This window comes from Leptinotarsa decemlineata, unplaced genomic scaffold (assembly GCF_025532065.1).
Source record: "Leptinotarsa decemlineata unplaced genomic scaffold, Ldec_3_MD MMD2_P_RNA_scaffold_5, whole genome shotgun sequence".
In the NCBI taxonomy this organism is placed as follows: domain Eukaryota; kingdom Metazoa; phylum Arthropoda; class Insecta; order Coleoptera; family Chrysomelidae; genus Leptinotarsa; species Leptinotarsa decemlineata.
This window is the reverse complement of record NW_027412532.1, coordinates 5,570,530-5,586,555: the sequence shown is the minus strand read 5'-3', so window position 1 is coordinate 5,586,555 and position 16,026 is coordinate 5,570,530. Positions and strand designations below refer to the sequence as shown.

At 36.9% G+C, this 16,026-nt stretch overlaps 2 protein-coding genes across 2 annotated transcripts; one reads left to right on the top strand and one right to left on the bottom strand.

Moving 5' to 3' along the window:
• Nucleotides 1–3,564: 3,564 nt before the first annotated feature.
• On the bottom strand, nt 3,565–7,611 carry LOC141487618 (uncharacterized). The gene has a single exon (XM_074186777.1). It carries the CDS (start codon nt 7,609–7,611, stop codon nt 3,565–3,567), a length of 4,047 nt encoding a protein of 1,348 aa, XP_074042878.1.
• Nucleotides 7,612–11,120: 3,509 nt separating this feature from the next.
• Nucleotides 11,121–15,849, top strand: Rcd-1 (Required for cell differentiation 1). Its single transcript, XM_023161255.2, has 7 exons — nt 11,121–11,275; nt 11,335–11,544; nt 11,600–11,737; nt 12,751–12,928; nt 13,323–13,517; nt 13,593–13,684; nt 14,016–15,849. The coding sequence occupies exons 2-7, from the start codon at nt 11,432–11,434 to the stop codon at nt 14,191–14,193; spliced, it is 894 nt and encodes a 297-aa protein (XP_023017023.1). The 5' UTR covers nt 11,121–11,275; nt 11,335–11,431; the 3' UTR covers nt 14,194–15,849.
• Nucleotides 15,850–16,026: the final 177 nt, after the last annotated feature.

Below are 16,026 nucleotides of genomic sequence, written 5' to 3'. Positions count from 1 at the left end.
AACAAAATACGGTCTCTCGACGCACATTTCGCTAATCAAGTCCTCTAGAGATCATTGTGACTATATTTTACTATATTAGTGTTTTTATATGCTAGTGACTTAACTACTACCTGTTATTAGTACCTATCTACTACCTGTCACTGTTTCCTCTACAGAGAAAACACATAACAAATTAGAGGTGTTATAAACAGGTAGTTTAGAACCGAGTTTAGAATAGGAACAATAACAGGTAGTAGTTAAGTACTACTAACCAGTAGTAGTTCGGTACTACTAGGCCACTAGCATATAAAAACACTAAGATAGTAGTAAAATTTAGTCATAATGATCACCTGGTTAGCGAAACGCGCGTCGAGAGACCGTATTTTGTTCTGGTGTTGGGAAATTGTTTTCAATAGAATATCACTTTGATACTACTTTCCTTATGATACCTTGTATTCAATGAAAACAAAATAGTTAAGGCTTTTGTGGCCTAGGTTTTCACTATTACTATTTTTTGGTTTGATGGCCGTCGTTTTTCTGAATTTCTTCCTGACGTTTTGCTGGGGCGAGTGGCTAGCTTCTTCAGAGTTTTATACATCCTGAGTTATCTCTGATGACTGGAGATTACACCTGTGTAAAGCGTGTTTTGTTGACTTAGATACTCTGGTGTGCTAAAACCAGGTAAATTGCGTAAAGCGTATTTATGTTGACTCTGGTAGTTTGGTGTGCCAATACCAGAATCAAGTAAACTAGAAAAAACAAGCCTTTTTGAAACAACTACTTTTCTATTTACTTTGGCTCCAAACATTCGTTATGGAATTGATTCAGATATCATTCACAGGAAGGCCACACAATATAGTATATGAAAGAGAGAAAATTTCACTTGCATGAAACACTGTCATCCTCAATGGCGGATATAGATGTTTCGCAATGTTTCTTATTGCCTCTCCAGCTCCAATCTGGAAAACATTATGAGAAAAAGTATATTTGCTTTCTTCCTTCTTTTGGAAGTTCACCACATTTTTTGTATAAAGATGAAGATATTATATTTATTTTTCATCTTTTCATCAATTTTAAAACAATTTCATTTAGATATCTCATACCTTATTCAGTATTTTTACTGTGACATAAGTGAAAAACTCTGTGAAGAAATTACATACTTACCTTCTTAAATTTTATACAAAAACTCACTCATTTCAATAGAACACCAATAAAATGAATAATCAAATAAGTTTATAGGCGATCAAATTAAAAGTATAGTTGAAGTAACTGATATAGTAATCTTAAAGGTGTCGGCAAAGTCAAAGACCAAAAAAACCAATACAAAGGAACTATGCCGCAACGAATTAGTCCACGTGGACTGAAGAACTGGCGAATCGTATTGGATAATTTTTACTAACCGAGTTTTATGATTGGCTGAAGAGTCATAAAATTAAATTTGAAGTCATGTTACGGTGACCAACAGAATATAGCGATGAGTACCGCCGTTGTGTGTGTTATTAAAGGGGAACTGCTGGAAGGTAGGGGGAACTATATCTTATACTTGAACTATACCTACAAAGTTGGACAATAGTGTGCTTTCATCTACTTTCGGTGGCTAAAGCCACTTTACCGCTGAATGTGTTAATTACCGTCTTAACACTGCAGAATCCAGCTGCTCGGTGAAATTAACGCAATATAAAAACCGCTCTTACTCTGCATATACCGCAACGTCATCGGCATATTCGTCCTGGAAGCATATGATGGAAAATAAAGTTATAGGTTATTACGTTAGGTTAGTGTATTTTTTGGGTACATCATATACCCAATCCACAGTAAATACTACTGTGCCCAATCTGCAAGTGGTGAGAAGTATGGATAATCGGGTTCTTTGCCCCCAAAACCCTCTACTTTGTGCTATAATACTTCACTAGTCTGTATATCTCGCTTCCTTGGAAATCCGGCCTTTATCCGTCGAAGAGACCTTCCAAGGGATTGCTATATATTTTGCTGAATATGGACTGAATGGAAGGGGGGACTGAATGATGCTGGAAGCCTGCCTCCAAACGAAGTAGACACCATACGTGATTTTAAATTAGTTGAGTAACTAGAGCACCCACAACACACTAAAAATGCTTTCTGGAAAATTGCACAGGCCTTCAAAAAATTATTTTCCGCAAGCTTTAGCAAAGGCACACCAGTCGGCCGCCATTTTTGTGGGAAATCAAAGTTACAAGTATAAGAGAATATGAAGAAAGAAGAGTTCGTCGCATGTATTCAAATGGTCAAACACGGAAAAGAGTAATACAGAGCACAGATAATAAGAAGCAAGTTATAGGATTTCTGGAAAATAAATTATTGTTGCTTGCAACTATCCAATGAAATTTTAAATATGAATCTTGTGCTATGCTGTATTTTTTCCGCGCAGCTGAAAATGGAAAACGGCAAAAAAACATACTATGCTTAAGTCTACATTATGTGAGGAAACACTCCCCACATAATATAGACTTGAACAGATTCCTTTTGTTCTGTCAAAAACTTTCTACAGAAGAATTGAGATTGACCCAACTCTGTACACATGTTGCTAGATGGCGCAAGAATCGAAATCTGTCACTTGTATTTTTTCAGATCTTTATTTCATTAACAACTACACAATACAGTGTTTCAATCGCAAGTGAGCTTTGAGAATTTTTTTTGACGAGTGTGAAGTAGTTAAGCACAATACTTATAAACCCAATTTCCATAAAATAACAATAGGAATTATTTTCAAATGACTTCTCAAGTTACTTTTTTAAGAAAATGCAGCTAAATTACCCTCAGCAAGTTTACCAAACTCCTCAGGAATTGCCTACCTTACCCCGCTTAGATTATTCAAAAAATACATATCACTAATGACTGATTTATATATCAATTTTTACTTCTTCTTTTTTATTTTGAGAGTGTTCATCACAGAACTATAATTTAGAGTTACTCTCAGTTGTAGTTCTGGTCTGGTGTGGTATTCATATACCACACTTTCATTTTTCAGATTGGTCTATGAAAGCTTCCATTTGTTAACATTGCAGAAGCAAATGTAGATAAATGACAATAAATAATATGAAACTTGCATTCTAGTGAATATTCTATGCATATAACCGTTACTTTTAAGAATACTTAGGTATCTTTAACAAAAGGCAATTAAGATTAGGTATTCTTGTCATCAACAGTGGTCCAGGTTTGTAATATATTCTCGTTTTATTATTTGTTTCTAATTTCTCTATCTCAAATACTGAAGACAGTATTACATGTATCGTTTAATAAAATTTATTGTTATGCATATACCCATTAAATATCTTCATAAAGAGGCATATAATTATTAAAAGCAATAACATTGATTTAAAACACAAAAGAATGAGGTTCTGAGTTGTTTGAAGTAACTATGGGTAAGAAAGGTTGTTATATGTGGTTTTGAGTTTTTGTGGACTGTATTTGAATAAAATGGCACCACATTCACTACTAACGCTTTATTGCGAAAACTAACAAAATGTTAAATATGAAATGTGTTCACTGTAAAGAGTGTCTATTGCAAGTGTCTTTGTCTTGGGATGTTAGGATGGAAAAAACCCTTCAGCAGGTAGCTGTGCATGGAGGGGTAGACGCTGGGTGTTTAGCGCCCGGTTCTTCGGTGTTGCCAATATTCGACATAGCCCCCGCCTTGAAAGAACCACCTTCTTTCAATGAAAAACTATCTGCTTTGGGTAGAACACAGATTTTGGAGAAGGCTCGTCGCAAGAGGCCTGCCTTGGTCTGGATCGTGGCCACTCTAGAAATACCATCTTTTCCAGGATGTACTGATACGATTCGTCCGAGGGCCCATTTGAATGGGGGGAGGTCGTCATCCTTGATTATGACTAGGTCGTCCTTCCTTAGTGCCTCTTGGTTGGTTCTCCACTTGGTACGCACTTGGAGCTCGCATACATACTCTGAGGACCAGCGTTTCCAGAAATGCTGTTGGATCTGCTGAACTCGCTCGTAGTGTTTCAACCGGTTGTCAGGAACTGCTAGCAGATTAGTGTCTGCGATGGAGATCATGGGACGGCCGATGATAAAGTGAGAGGGCGTGAGGGGATTGAGGTCTGATGGGTCAGAAGATAGTGGGTGCATGGGTCTCGAGTTGAGGATTGCTTCGATTTGCACTAGCAGTGTGTAGAACTGCTCGAAGGTGAGTAATGCATTTCCCGCTACGCGTATCAAATGGTGTTTCATCGATTTCACGCTAGCCTCCCAGAGACCACCAAAGTGCGGAGAAGCCGCTGGAATAAAGGACCATGAAATGCCTTCATTTTCTACTGTTTCGGCTATGTTTTTCGAATTTGTTTTGAGGAAAACGCCGAGATCATGAAGCTCATTAAAAGCTCCAACAAAGTTGGTTCCGTTATCAGAATACATTCGAGACGGTTTTCCTCGCCTTGCTATGAAACGCCTAAAGGCTGCGATAAATGAATCTTTAGTTAGGTCAGGCACTAACTCTATATGAACTGCGCGAGTGGTGAAGCAGACGAAAACGCTAGCGTAGGCCTTGCTTATCTTACAACCACGACCTTGTCGATCCTTGACCTTGAAAGGTCCAGCGTAATCTACCGATGAGATGAAAAACGGAGGAGAAGGATTCACCCTAGTGGCCGGAAGATTTCCCATGAGAGGGTTGGTTATGGTGGGTTTCGTTCTGAAGCACGTTACACATTCATGCACTATCCGTCGAGCTAGGCTGCGACCAGCAATTGGCCAGTATGTTTGTCGAATATGTGCTAATAATAACTGAGGTCCAGCATGCATCAATCGTGTATGCTCCAATGAGAACAGCAACTCAGTGAACTGACATTTATTATTCAATAAAATCGGGTGTCTCTGACTGAAAGGAAAGTTCGAATTGGCCAGCCTTCCTCCAACCCTCAAAATTTCTTGCTCGTCAAGAAAAGGATTTAGTTTCAGTATTTTACTGGATCGATCTAAACCTTTCCCTTCGCGAATGGAGCGAATTTCATTACGAAAGGACGTACTTTGCGTTAAACGAACTAAACGTGAATTTGCGCTATCGATATCATCACATGTGAGCGGCCCTAAATTTCGATCATCTTTATGACACGAAGAGTTTTTTCGAAATCTCAAGCAATAGGCTACTATTCTACGAATTTTTGCTAAGTTTGAATATCTATCGAATATATCGAGAGTCTCAATGGTAGCCTTGTGAGCAAACACAACTTTCTTGAGTTCGGGTAGTGTCGAAGTTTTTGTTGGCATGAAGGGCCAAGCTCCTTCGCTCTCTTGCAGCCAACTCGGTCCACACCAATAAATTTTCAATGAACCGAGCATACCGGGTACGATGCCTCGCGACACGTGGTCAGCAGGGTTGTCCTCAGTGGGCACGTGACGCCAATTCGCTGAGTCACTTAGCTCTTGGATGGCGGCAACACGATTGGCTACGAAAACTTGCAATAAGTTGACCGGCGTTGCTATCCAACCTAACACTACAGTTGAATCTGTCCAGTACGTGATAAGATCTACCTTCAACTTTAGCGAGTTTTTAACCTTATCAACCATTCGACACATTAGCAAGGAAGCGATGAGCTCTAGACGTGGTATAGTTTGAATCTTCAGAGGCGCTACTTTAGATTTCGCGCAAGCTAAATTCACGAAAGCCTCACCGCGAGAGTTGCATGATTTTATGTAGACGCACGCTCCATACGCATGCGCAGACGAGTCCGAGAATCCGTGGATTTCTAGCGATACGAATTCGGGACAAATAACTCTTCTAGGTATAGAAAGTTCATTGAAATCCTTCAGTTCATCCCGAAACCGCAACCAACGAGTGTGTAAGTTTGATGGCAAGGATTCATCCCAATCAATTTTTTCCATCCATATGTCACGCATGATGAGTTTGGCTAGTAGAATCGACGGGCTCAGTAGTCCCAAAGGATCAAAGATTTGAGAAGTTTCGGAGAGAACCGTACGTTTTGTAACCCTGGTGGAAGTTCCTACTGATATTTTGTATAAAAAACGATCTGTTAAGGCATTCCATATCATACCAAGGGTTTTCGCGTTTTCATTTACGCCGAGATCTACTAATTGAGTGTCATTTTTCGATACCAAGCGTTGTAAAATTTCCGAACTGTTTGAAATGAATTTACGTAAATGAAAACCTCCCGATTCAAGGACCTTGATAACTTTGTTGACAGTTTCAACAGTTTCTGTTACTGTAGCACCCCCCGTTAGCATATCATCAACATAAAAATGGTGCTTAATCACCTCAGCCGCCGCGGCATCCTCACATTCAACCCCTAACTGATAGAGACAGCGTATGGCTAAGAAGGCAGCAGAGGAAGTGCCGTAAGTGACTGTCGTTAATTCGTAGGTATCTACTGGATTCTCGGGATTATCACGCCAAAGAATCCTTTGCAGAGATCTCTGAGTAGGGTCGACTAGGCACATGCGATACATTTTCTCAATGTCACCCGCAATCACGAAATTGTGCTTTCTATAGAGAAGTAGAATCGAGAACAAATCCGACTGAATAGTCGGCCCGACTAGTTGCAGGTCATTTAATGAATACCCGCTTGTGGTTGAACAAGATGAATCGAAAACCACCCTGAGCTTAGTTGAAAGGCTAGCTTCTTTGATGACTCCGTGATGTGGCATATAGTAGACATTTTTTGCGTTATCAGGTTCAGTGACCTTCACCATATGTCCAAGTGCACGATATTCATCAATAAATTTCCTATACTGATCGCCAAAGGTTTGAAAATTTTGCAATTTCCGCTCTAGTCTCAGAAATCGTTTTTTCGCGACTTCCTGAGAATCTCCGAGCAGTTCGGGGTCGAGTTTGAGTGGAATGCTAACAACAAAACGCCCTTTTTCGTCTCGCTTGGTGTTTTCAACAAAATGCGTTTCAGCTAAAATCTCTTCATGAGATAGTGCCTTCGTGTACGGAAATTCCTCTATCGACCAGAAGCGCTCTAATTGTTTGTCTATCTGTATGTTTTTCGAGAAATTACACTGTACTATGGGAAAGCTACTAGCTTGGATAGGACCCGCGACTATCCAACCGAATCTGCTCTTCTGCAAAATAGGTCCGTGAAAACCTAAATTGATTTTTCCCACACAAATAATTTCCCAAAAATGATCTGCTCCTATTAAGATGTCAATTCTGTTCGGAATGTGGAAATTGGGATCGGCTAACTGGATGTTTTGGGGTATATCAAGTTTTCCCAAATCAATTTTGAAGTTAGGCAAATCCCCCGTTATTTGTGGAACTACTAGACACGAAACGTTTAGTGAGAAATCATTCGTGTTTGATTGAATGTTCAAGTTGCAACGATGTTTCACTTGAGAATACGTCTCATTGAGACCACCTACCACGAGCTGAGTATGAACGGTTTCCAATTTGAGATGTTCACAGAGTTCAGAAGTGATGAAGCTACTTTGAGACCCTGGATCTAGTAATGCACGGGCAAAGTGCACCTTGTTCGAACTGTCGCGAACTCGAACCGTGACTGTCGAGAGAATGACTTGGCTATTACAGGCGCTATAAGCTGAGAATGCTGTGATAGTTTCGTTAGTTTGTCGAAAGGGTTCGGCTTCGCAATTCAAATTTGTAGCCTTGTCTATGTGGAGCATTGTATGGTGTCTAGACTTACAAATTTTACAAGAACTAGACCTGCATTGACGTACCAAGTGACCAGGTTTCAAGCAGTTAATGCAAAGTCCCCTTTGTTTCGCGCGTTCTAGTCTGTTTTTAATCGACAATTTTTTAAAATCTGAACATTCACTGATGAAATGTGGATTTTTGCAATTAGGGCATCTAATGATCGGAGCTTCATTCGATTCGTTTGAACAAATAAATGATTTAATTCTACCATGTTTGTCGTCGCGTCTTGTATTCACATTTTTATGTGCTGAAGGAAAATCTTTGGTTGTCGAGTTTGATACGGACTTAGCGGATTTACCTTTCTCGATATTAGAAAGTAAAATTGCACGTTTTTCCAGGAAGTCCGAGAAGTTTTGCCAACTTGGGCGCTCATACTTTTGTTTTACTTCTTGCCATCTCGCGGACGTGTCGTCGTCTAATTTCGATAGTGTCATGAAAATGATAAACGTACCCCAGTGTTCAGTATGTTCCCCTAACGTACTCAAAGCCTTCAATCTGTTGTTAGTGGCATCCACAACCTTGCGGATTCCCGTTGAGGTAGCGATCTCAATTTTTTCTAACTCAAAAAGTCGTTCTAAATGATGTTGCGTCAAATCGGTAGATTCGTTATATCTTTTACATATCGCTTGCCACGCGTATTTATAATTTTCACTACTATAGTCTAAGCTACCGATATGCTCGTACACTTCTTCGGTCAGGTGTCGTCTAAGGTGATGAAATTTCTCAATATCCGATATGTTTGTTCGCGAATGAATAATAGATTCGAAAGTGTCTCTGAATTCGGGCTACGAATCTAAAGAGCCGTCGAAAATCTTAAGTGTAATTTCAGGTAAACGCGTTTCCCTGATCTCTAGTTTATTTATGCCATCTGGCAACGGTGCATGACTCGATGCATAAGATTTCCTACTGTGCGTTTCGTCTTGTTCCTCACCGCCCGCACTTACAGACGCCAAATATCGTTTAGCTTTACCGACGCATGCAAAGAAATTTGTCTCGAACGATTCCCGCTCGTTTTCTTCGACTATTGTATCGACCGAATTTAATGAGTCGATTTCGCTTTGAACCTTGTCGTAGTCCTCAATTAATCTACTAATTCTCTCTAGTCTCACCTGGAGATCAAAGAGAACATCCGAGTCCGTAATACATTTATCTGGATATTTGTTTTCTAAGTGAATAATGAATTTATTGAAAATTGTCAGTTTTGATTTACAAACACTACGTTTCTTACGCAATTTTTCTACGAGTTGAATTTCAGACTCGGCCATTCTGGACTATATGAAATCGACAAAACACCTTGAGAATAACAACAGAATGCGAGCTGAATCTATAATGAATTGACAAGCAGTCTAATGAAATGAAGTAATCTGCTTGCGAGTCAAAGCAAAGGAATGTGTCAAGGAAAGAAATAATATGGAACGGACTCACTTTCTTTTTCTTCTCCTCGTCTGTGAAGATGAATATCGTTCGTTGCACTAAGATCAAAAATAGTATATCCAATCCGTCTCGAATGGACCAAAATGTTATATGTGGTTTTGAGTTTTTGTGGACTGTATTTGAATAAAATGGCACCACATTCACTACTAACGCTTTATTGCGAAAACTAACAAAATGTTAAATATGAAATGTGTTCACTGTAAAGAGTGTCTATTGCAAGTGTCTTTGTCTTGGGATGTTAGGATGGAAAAAACCCTTCAGCAGGTAGCTGTGCATGGAGGGGTAGACGCTGGGTGTTTAGCGCCCGGTTCTTCGGTGTTGCCAATATTCGACAAAGGTCGCACTAACTTTATTTTATACAAAGTTGTTTCTGGCAAAAATAGGTCTGTAACACGAAATATGCTTTTCTTTAGCGCATGCGCATAAAATAGATTGCGGCCACCGTTACTCTGTTTCGGCTACAAATAGACTGTCTCTATTACTCATATTGGAATAAATAGACGTGTGACGTCCCGTATGAATGGGCTCATTCGGCTGATTTGGTTTGTATTGAAAATTATATATTATAAAAGTAAATCATCTCCCAAGTTTCCCACAATATTTTCAGATTTATGTGTCAATTAAAAACTGAGCAAGAGCAATTCAAAATGTGAGACCGCACGCGGCCTGTAGTTGGAGATTATTATGAATCGCTGGTATCGTCAGTTCAATTTAATTTTCTTCAAAGTAATGTATATATCCATTCTGCGTGACAGCATTTCTGAGACAAAAGTTCTTTAATGAATAAAAAATCCCTTGTGATTCCAAGAAATAATTTCAGATTTTTCTTCATGACGTAAATAGATCTTAGCTCAATATTGTTTTTCGTATTCCAGTTTTGAACAAATACCTATTCCAAACAAAGTAGAATCATGTCTGATGTACACGAACTCTCACTGTCCTCGGGGAAACTTAGTCGTAACTTTTTCCAATACTTTCTGTATTTTTTACTTCTTTAGAACGATTTCTTTTTCGGTGGTATATAATATTTTCGGTCTGTGTAGCTTTTGATCTTCGAAAAACCTGTTTATTAACTTGAATTCCAACATCAAAGGTCTTTTCCTGTGTACCTGCTTCATCAGACATGCTTTGATTTTCAGCGATATCTTCGTTACAAGTTTTAGATGTATGGACCGTCGGTCTATCAATCTGGCAATCACATATATGCGGAATTACGCCTGGTTTCAGTATAATTTTTCCCACTTTCATAGTTTTGATATACATGTAATTTTCCAAGTCTTTTTCAACCTAAAATTCAAAGTAGTGCTCTGAGTAAACTATAATTTTTTTTATTAATCATTATCATTCATACTTACATTAAAATGATCTTCGCAACAAAAATGCGTCCCCTTGGCAGATACAAAGTCGGCCCTCCGCATAGTGCGCTGCTACAACTTTCGTGATTTTAAGTTACTTGGTATAGAAATAAAGATTTTGCCTGGTGCAGTTACCGAAGAATTCTTGCATTTAGGAACGATACAATACTTGTAACGTCCTTTTTTATCATTATTCATATTCACGCAGTTGATACACTGCAGTAAACAACGCACAACTTGCTTTCTACGGCTTTAGCACACGTATTTCGCTTATCCGCCAGCACTTCCTTGTCGCCGAGTCACAGCATACCTACCTAACAATTGTGGCCTAGTCGACTGATGTGACGTCAAGCTTGACCACGCCTCGTTTTAGTGAACGCCACATTCAACTATTAATTTGAAGGGGAAGGTAGAGAGTGAAAATTCAGATTTTTTGCAGATGTAGGTACTATTTGAAACATAAACTATCAAATAATGAAATAAAACAAATTTGTTAAATGAGGCCATTGTAAGATTAAGAAAATGAACCTATTCGACATTTTTTTATAGATTTTTATTATTCGTCATACTATAGTCTGAAACATAATGAGCAAGAGTATCTGTAAAAGTGCTGGGAGGCGAAATAATTCGACTTTCTACTTTTTCAGAAATTATGAATTTTCAAGTTGATAATTCAAAATTATACATTTCAAATATTCCCGCTTCTTTTATACTACGACTTCAACGCCGTTGTGGGCGTTCTCGAAACCAAATCGATGTTTTAGGCGCTTTATCATTGCAGATTCCTTTTTACATGTACACTTTTTCTACGGTCATTGGTCATTATGTGCGAGGTTTGTGAATGGTAAACTGTGTATTTGTATTTTTTGTTTGTTCCTGTAAATTAAAATTTCGGAAATTTAGGCGAATCCGGGGCAGCTTCATAGAATAGGTTCAGTCATCAAAATTTTCAATTCAAATATTGGTTCCGCTCGAATTGATCGCAGACTTTGGAATAAAAATGAGTACACAACCAAGCCCAGCAAACCAAACTGTAGAAAGGGAGAAAGTTTTTAACTGGATATTGGAATTAACGAATCCCGAAAGCAGAGAGAATGCGTTACTTGAACTGAGGTACCTAATTGAATTGAATGAAATAATGAATTCGTTTTGAATAACAACTTTTTAGCAAAAAACGAGAAGTGGTACCAGACCTAGCCCCTATGTTATGGAACAGCTTCGGAACAACAGCGGCCCTATTACAAGAAATCATAAACATATATCCTGCCATAAATCCTCCTACGCTAACGGCACATCAGTCGAATAGGTGGGTACATGTTCTTTTTTATGTATAACTTTCATATATAACATATCAGTAACAACTTACAGTCATGCGAAAATAGAATCTTCACATAAAACATAAAACTGTCAGTAAAACTGTATTTGAAAATTTCAGACTCGGCACTGTCCCTTGTGTATTTGCAAAATTTGTGAAAAGTGGATGTCAATTAAGTCGTTTCATTCTTTATGAGCTTTTCAATGTAAATGAAATCGGTATGTTGACAATTCCTATAAGATGAACCAGAATAGTATGAATTTAGAGACATTTCATATAAATGATCTGAAAGTTATATTCAAAGTCAAGTTCAATGAGTCATTGTCTACAAAGTACTCAATAAGAGTATCACAAGACTCTATTCTGGGACCTGCTTCATATACTTTATGTCGATGATTTTACATGAAATTTTGTAATGTATAAGTTTCACAACTGTAGAGGAATTGGCTCATGGTGAATAATAATAATAATAATAATGTTCGGTAAAAGTTTTACTATTTTTACCAAAGATTGTAAGTGGAATCAAAGCATTATTGAAATATGAAAAAATGTTGCCAATATATTAAATTGTATCTATTAACTTGGTGAAATTGTTGACATAAGGGTGGGCCGGCGGGGCTACTGCCTCGGGGCCTCCACAGGAGAAGGGCCCTCACAAATAATATCCAAATTTTGACAGGTCAGCAACTTTTACCTTTTTCCTCCGAACATTTTTTTGCATTAATACTAAAAATACTTGTATAAACACAATAATACTGATTCAGTGGCAACACTTTTTTTCAATGTGTAATTTGTATGAAGATGAAGAGAAATAAGTAAAAAATAAACAAAAACAAAATATAATTAGGGGCCAATAATGTTATTGATTTTGACCAAGTAACGGGTCAGTGAATTCAACATTTTTGTATTATATCATGTATGATCGTGAAGAACCAATGAATATATCTTCATTCATTAATTCAAAATTTCATTCTGGAATTTGACACGTGTTCTTCAATTTTCAGAGTTTGCAATGCATTAGCACTGTTACAGTGCGTAGCTTCTCATCCAGAAACTCGTTCACAGTTTCTGCTGGCACATGTTCCTCTATTTTTGTATCCTTTTCTGCATACTTCTTCGAAAACAAGGCCTTTCGAATACTTGCGATTGACCAGCCTAGGAGTTATTGGTGCACTTGTTAAGGTAATTATGGTTTCTCATGTCGAATAACATCAATTAACAATATATGTCCAAATACTGATATTAGGTATATCAAAAATTATTTAGAAAAATTCAAAATCTTCAAGACCTTCTCAAAATCAAAACTTAGTTCATTTTTTGAAAAACATTGATATCGTTTTAAGTTTAAGTTCCTTTAAAAGTGTAATTTGCAGCAACTTTTGACAAGAATACCTTTTTTAAGTAAAGTAACTCTTCAAAAGAGTAAAAGACGTCCAAATATTGATATTATTTAAAATATTATTTATTGCAGATCCACGCTTATATGTCCTTTTTGTCTTGAAACAAAGTGAGGAATTATTTTGTGAAAATCAGACGCTTATTGAAAAAAGTCCCCTACATAAAATTTTTATTTTAGACTGATGAGCAGGAAGTGATTACTTTCCTCTTGACGACCGAAATCATACCGTTATGCCTTAGAATTATGGAGTCCGGATCAGAGTTAAGCAAGACTGTGGCAACTTTCATTTTACAGAAAATATTGCTCGATGACAGTGGTCTGTCATACATCTGCCAGACTTACGACCGATTCAGCCACGTCGCAATGATTTTGGTAAATACAAACCACATTAAATGATAACAAAGAGATTACTTTTCAGGGTACGACTATATGTTTTCATAATTTCAGGGTAAAATGGTTATATCCTTAGCTAAAGAACCTTCCGCCCGCCTTTTGAAGCACGTTGTTAGATGTTATCTTCGCTTATCGGATAATTCAAGGTTTGTGATGTTACATACTATTTTACAATGCTTCCATTCCTTCATCGGTTCTGTTCTACTAATGAATCAATCAAAATATGCTTCATTTTCCAAGATAGAATCTTATTGACCAAACTTGTTATGCAAGATTAAAAACTATTATACAGTGTGACACACTAAGATGAAAACAGTCCTGTATTTTAGCCATTTCTGAAAGCAGATATTTGATTTTTGGTACAGTTATGAAAAAAAACCTTTGTCCTGCTGTCATACTGCGAAGCTTTTGGAACAAAACATATCTAAAGAAATAATTTTGAAGAATTCATATATTTATTCGAAATATTTTGTTCAGAGCGAGAGAAGCCTTGAGACAGTGTCTTCCGGATCAATTGCGAGACAATACCTTCAACATTTGCCTGCAAGAAGATAAATCGACAACACACTGGCTTGCTCAGTTGTTGAAAAACCTCGAAACGTCTGCCCCAACAGATCCCCGGCAGGTAGGTATGTCCCCCCTCACTTCCCAGTGAAAGTGCAGCTGTTCAAAATGGGCCGGAGTTGGTTCTGACCTCAATAAAATCAGTGAAGTAGATTTTGGTAAAGAAAGTAAATTCATGTATATGTTGATCTATTGAGTTGATTCAAAAAATTATGTAGTATAAAGAAATTACCATAACTGTATATAAATTGAAACAAGTATATCTGGTGTCGCAATCACTAAATTCCACTCACGAACTGAAACTGAAATTTGAAACTGTATATTGAGAGCTGGAATAGTAATTTTTTCAGAGTGTAATTGGTTGTGATACACCAACATATGGTTGAGGACCTTCTATCGAAAATTTTGTATATATTTAAAAAAGGAAACATACTTTCTACCACGCCAGATGAAGTATATTTTGTGATAAAATTCGTATTATAATTTTCAAATAATTCATCAGTAGAAATTGATTCATGCATAGTCTTAAGGGTTGATTGACAAAGAGGTTGACATTTCAATCAGTTGCTACAAAACCCTTTCATGTAGGTAGGTAATATACTCCTTATTTTTGTAATGGATAACAATCACCTTGTACATGGCATTTTACATAACTATACCGAGGGTCAATAAAATTGGCGCAACCAAATTTTGCCACTATTCAAAGCCCTGCCAAAATTAACAGTAATCGAATGAAGGTAATTTCTTGATCAACTTCCTATTACGGTTTGATTTTTGTATTAATTTCGTTTGAAGCACTTTTTTTCAGAGTTGGCTACACTGTTCATTTATCATTAGTGTCAGTTGTCATGTTAATTGCTCCCGCAATTACTTTAAATTGATAGAAAAAACTAAATAAGGAATGAATACAATGAAATTAGCAAATAAAATTCAAAAACAGACAATGATACATATGACAACTGACAAATAAACAGAGTAGCCAACTTAGAAAAAATATGTGTACTCGAAACGAAATCCTTATCCAATACAATTTATTGTTTCAAAAGATAGACTTTGAACAAATCAACATTTTTTTTAAGGAAAGTTATACAAAATAACATCATTGCTTGAAAATTCGATTCTTTACATACTCTGAATGAATGTTTGTAGGATTTTCGTTTCATCCCTAAAAAACATCATCAGATAAGGCAGCAAAATTTTGTGATATAATCTGACCAGACTTAATTCGTTGCCCTAGTTCATTCCATGAATACATATCGGGGCTTTTGGAAAATGATTTGGATGTTTGTATTTAGTGTTAGGTCAAGCTATAGGTTATATCTTTCGTACCGAATGACATAACAGAGGAAATAAACTCCAGTGCATTCGAACTCGTACCCTAAAAGTTATGATGCAAAATTTTGGTGGTGCTAGTTTTTTGATCTTCAGTGTAGTATATACATTTTTGAAAATTCGCCCAATATTTTCTGGTTTATTGGAAAATGATATTTATGTGTGGCTTTTTTGTGGCTCTCTTGAATATTTACAGTATTTCCATATTGAATCATGAAGTTTTTTTTATTTTCATGGTAGTACAACTTTATTGTTATCCGTTATTTGTAAATGTCTGTTTTTTTGTGATCTCTACTATGAGGGGTGATTTAAATGTGATTTTTCATGTGTTTATTACTTAATATTTAAATTCACTACGTAATTGTTACTGTACCTGTAATAAAACGTTTTTATTAAACGATGTTCATAAAACTTACATTTTTTTTTTGTTATTTTTAACATGTGTAATCAACAAAATGCAATTTTTTATGACTTTTGAAAAATAAAACATGACCATTTTCTGTAAATTAATGCAAGCAGATGACCTATCTCTGAATAATAAAGTAATCAATAAACAAGGTAGCTCCTCATTTATAGTATTATTCATTGATAG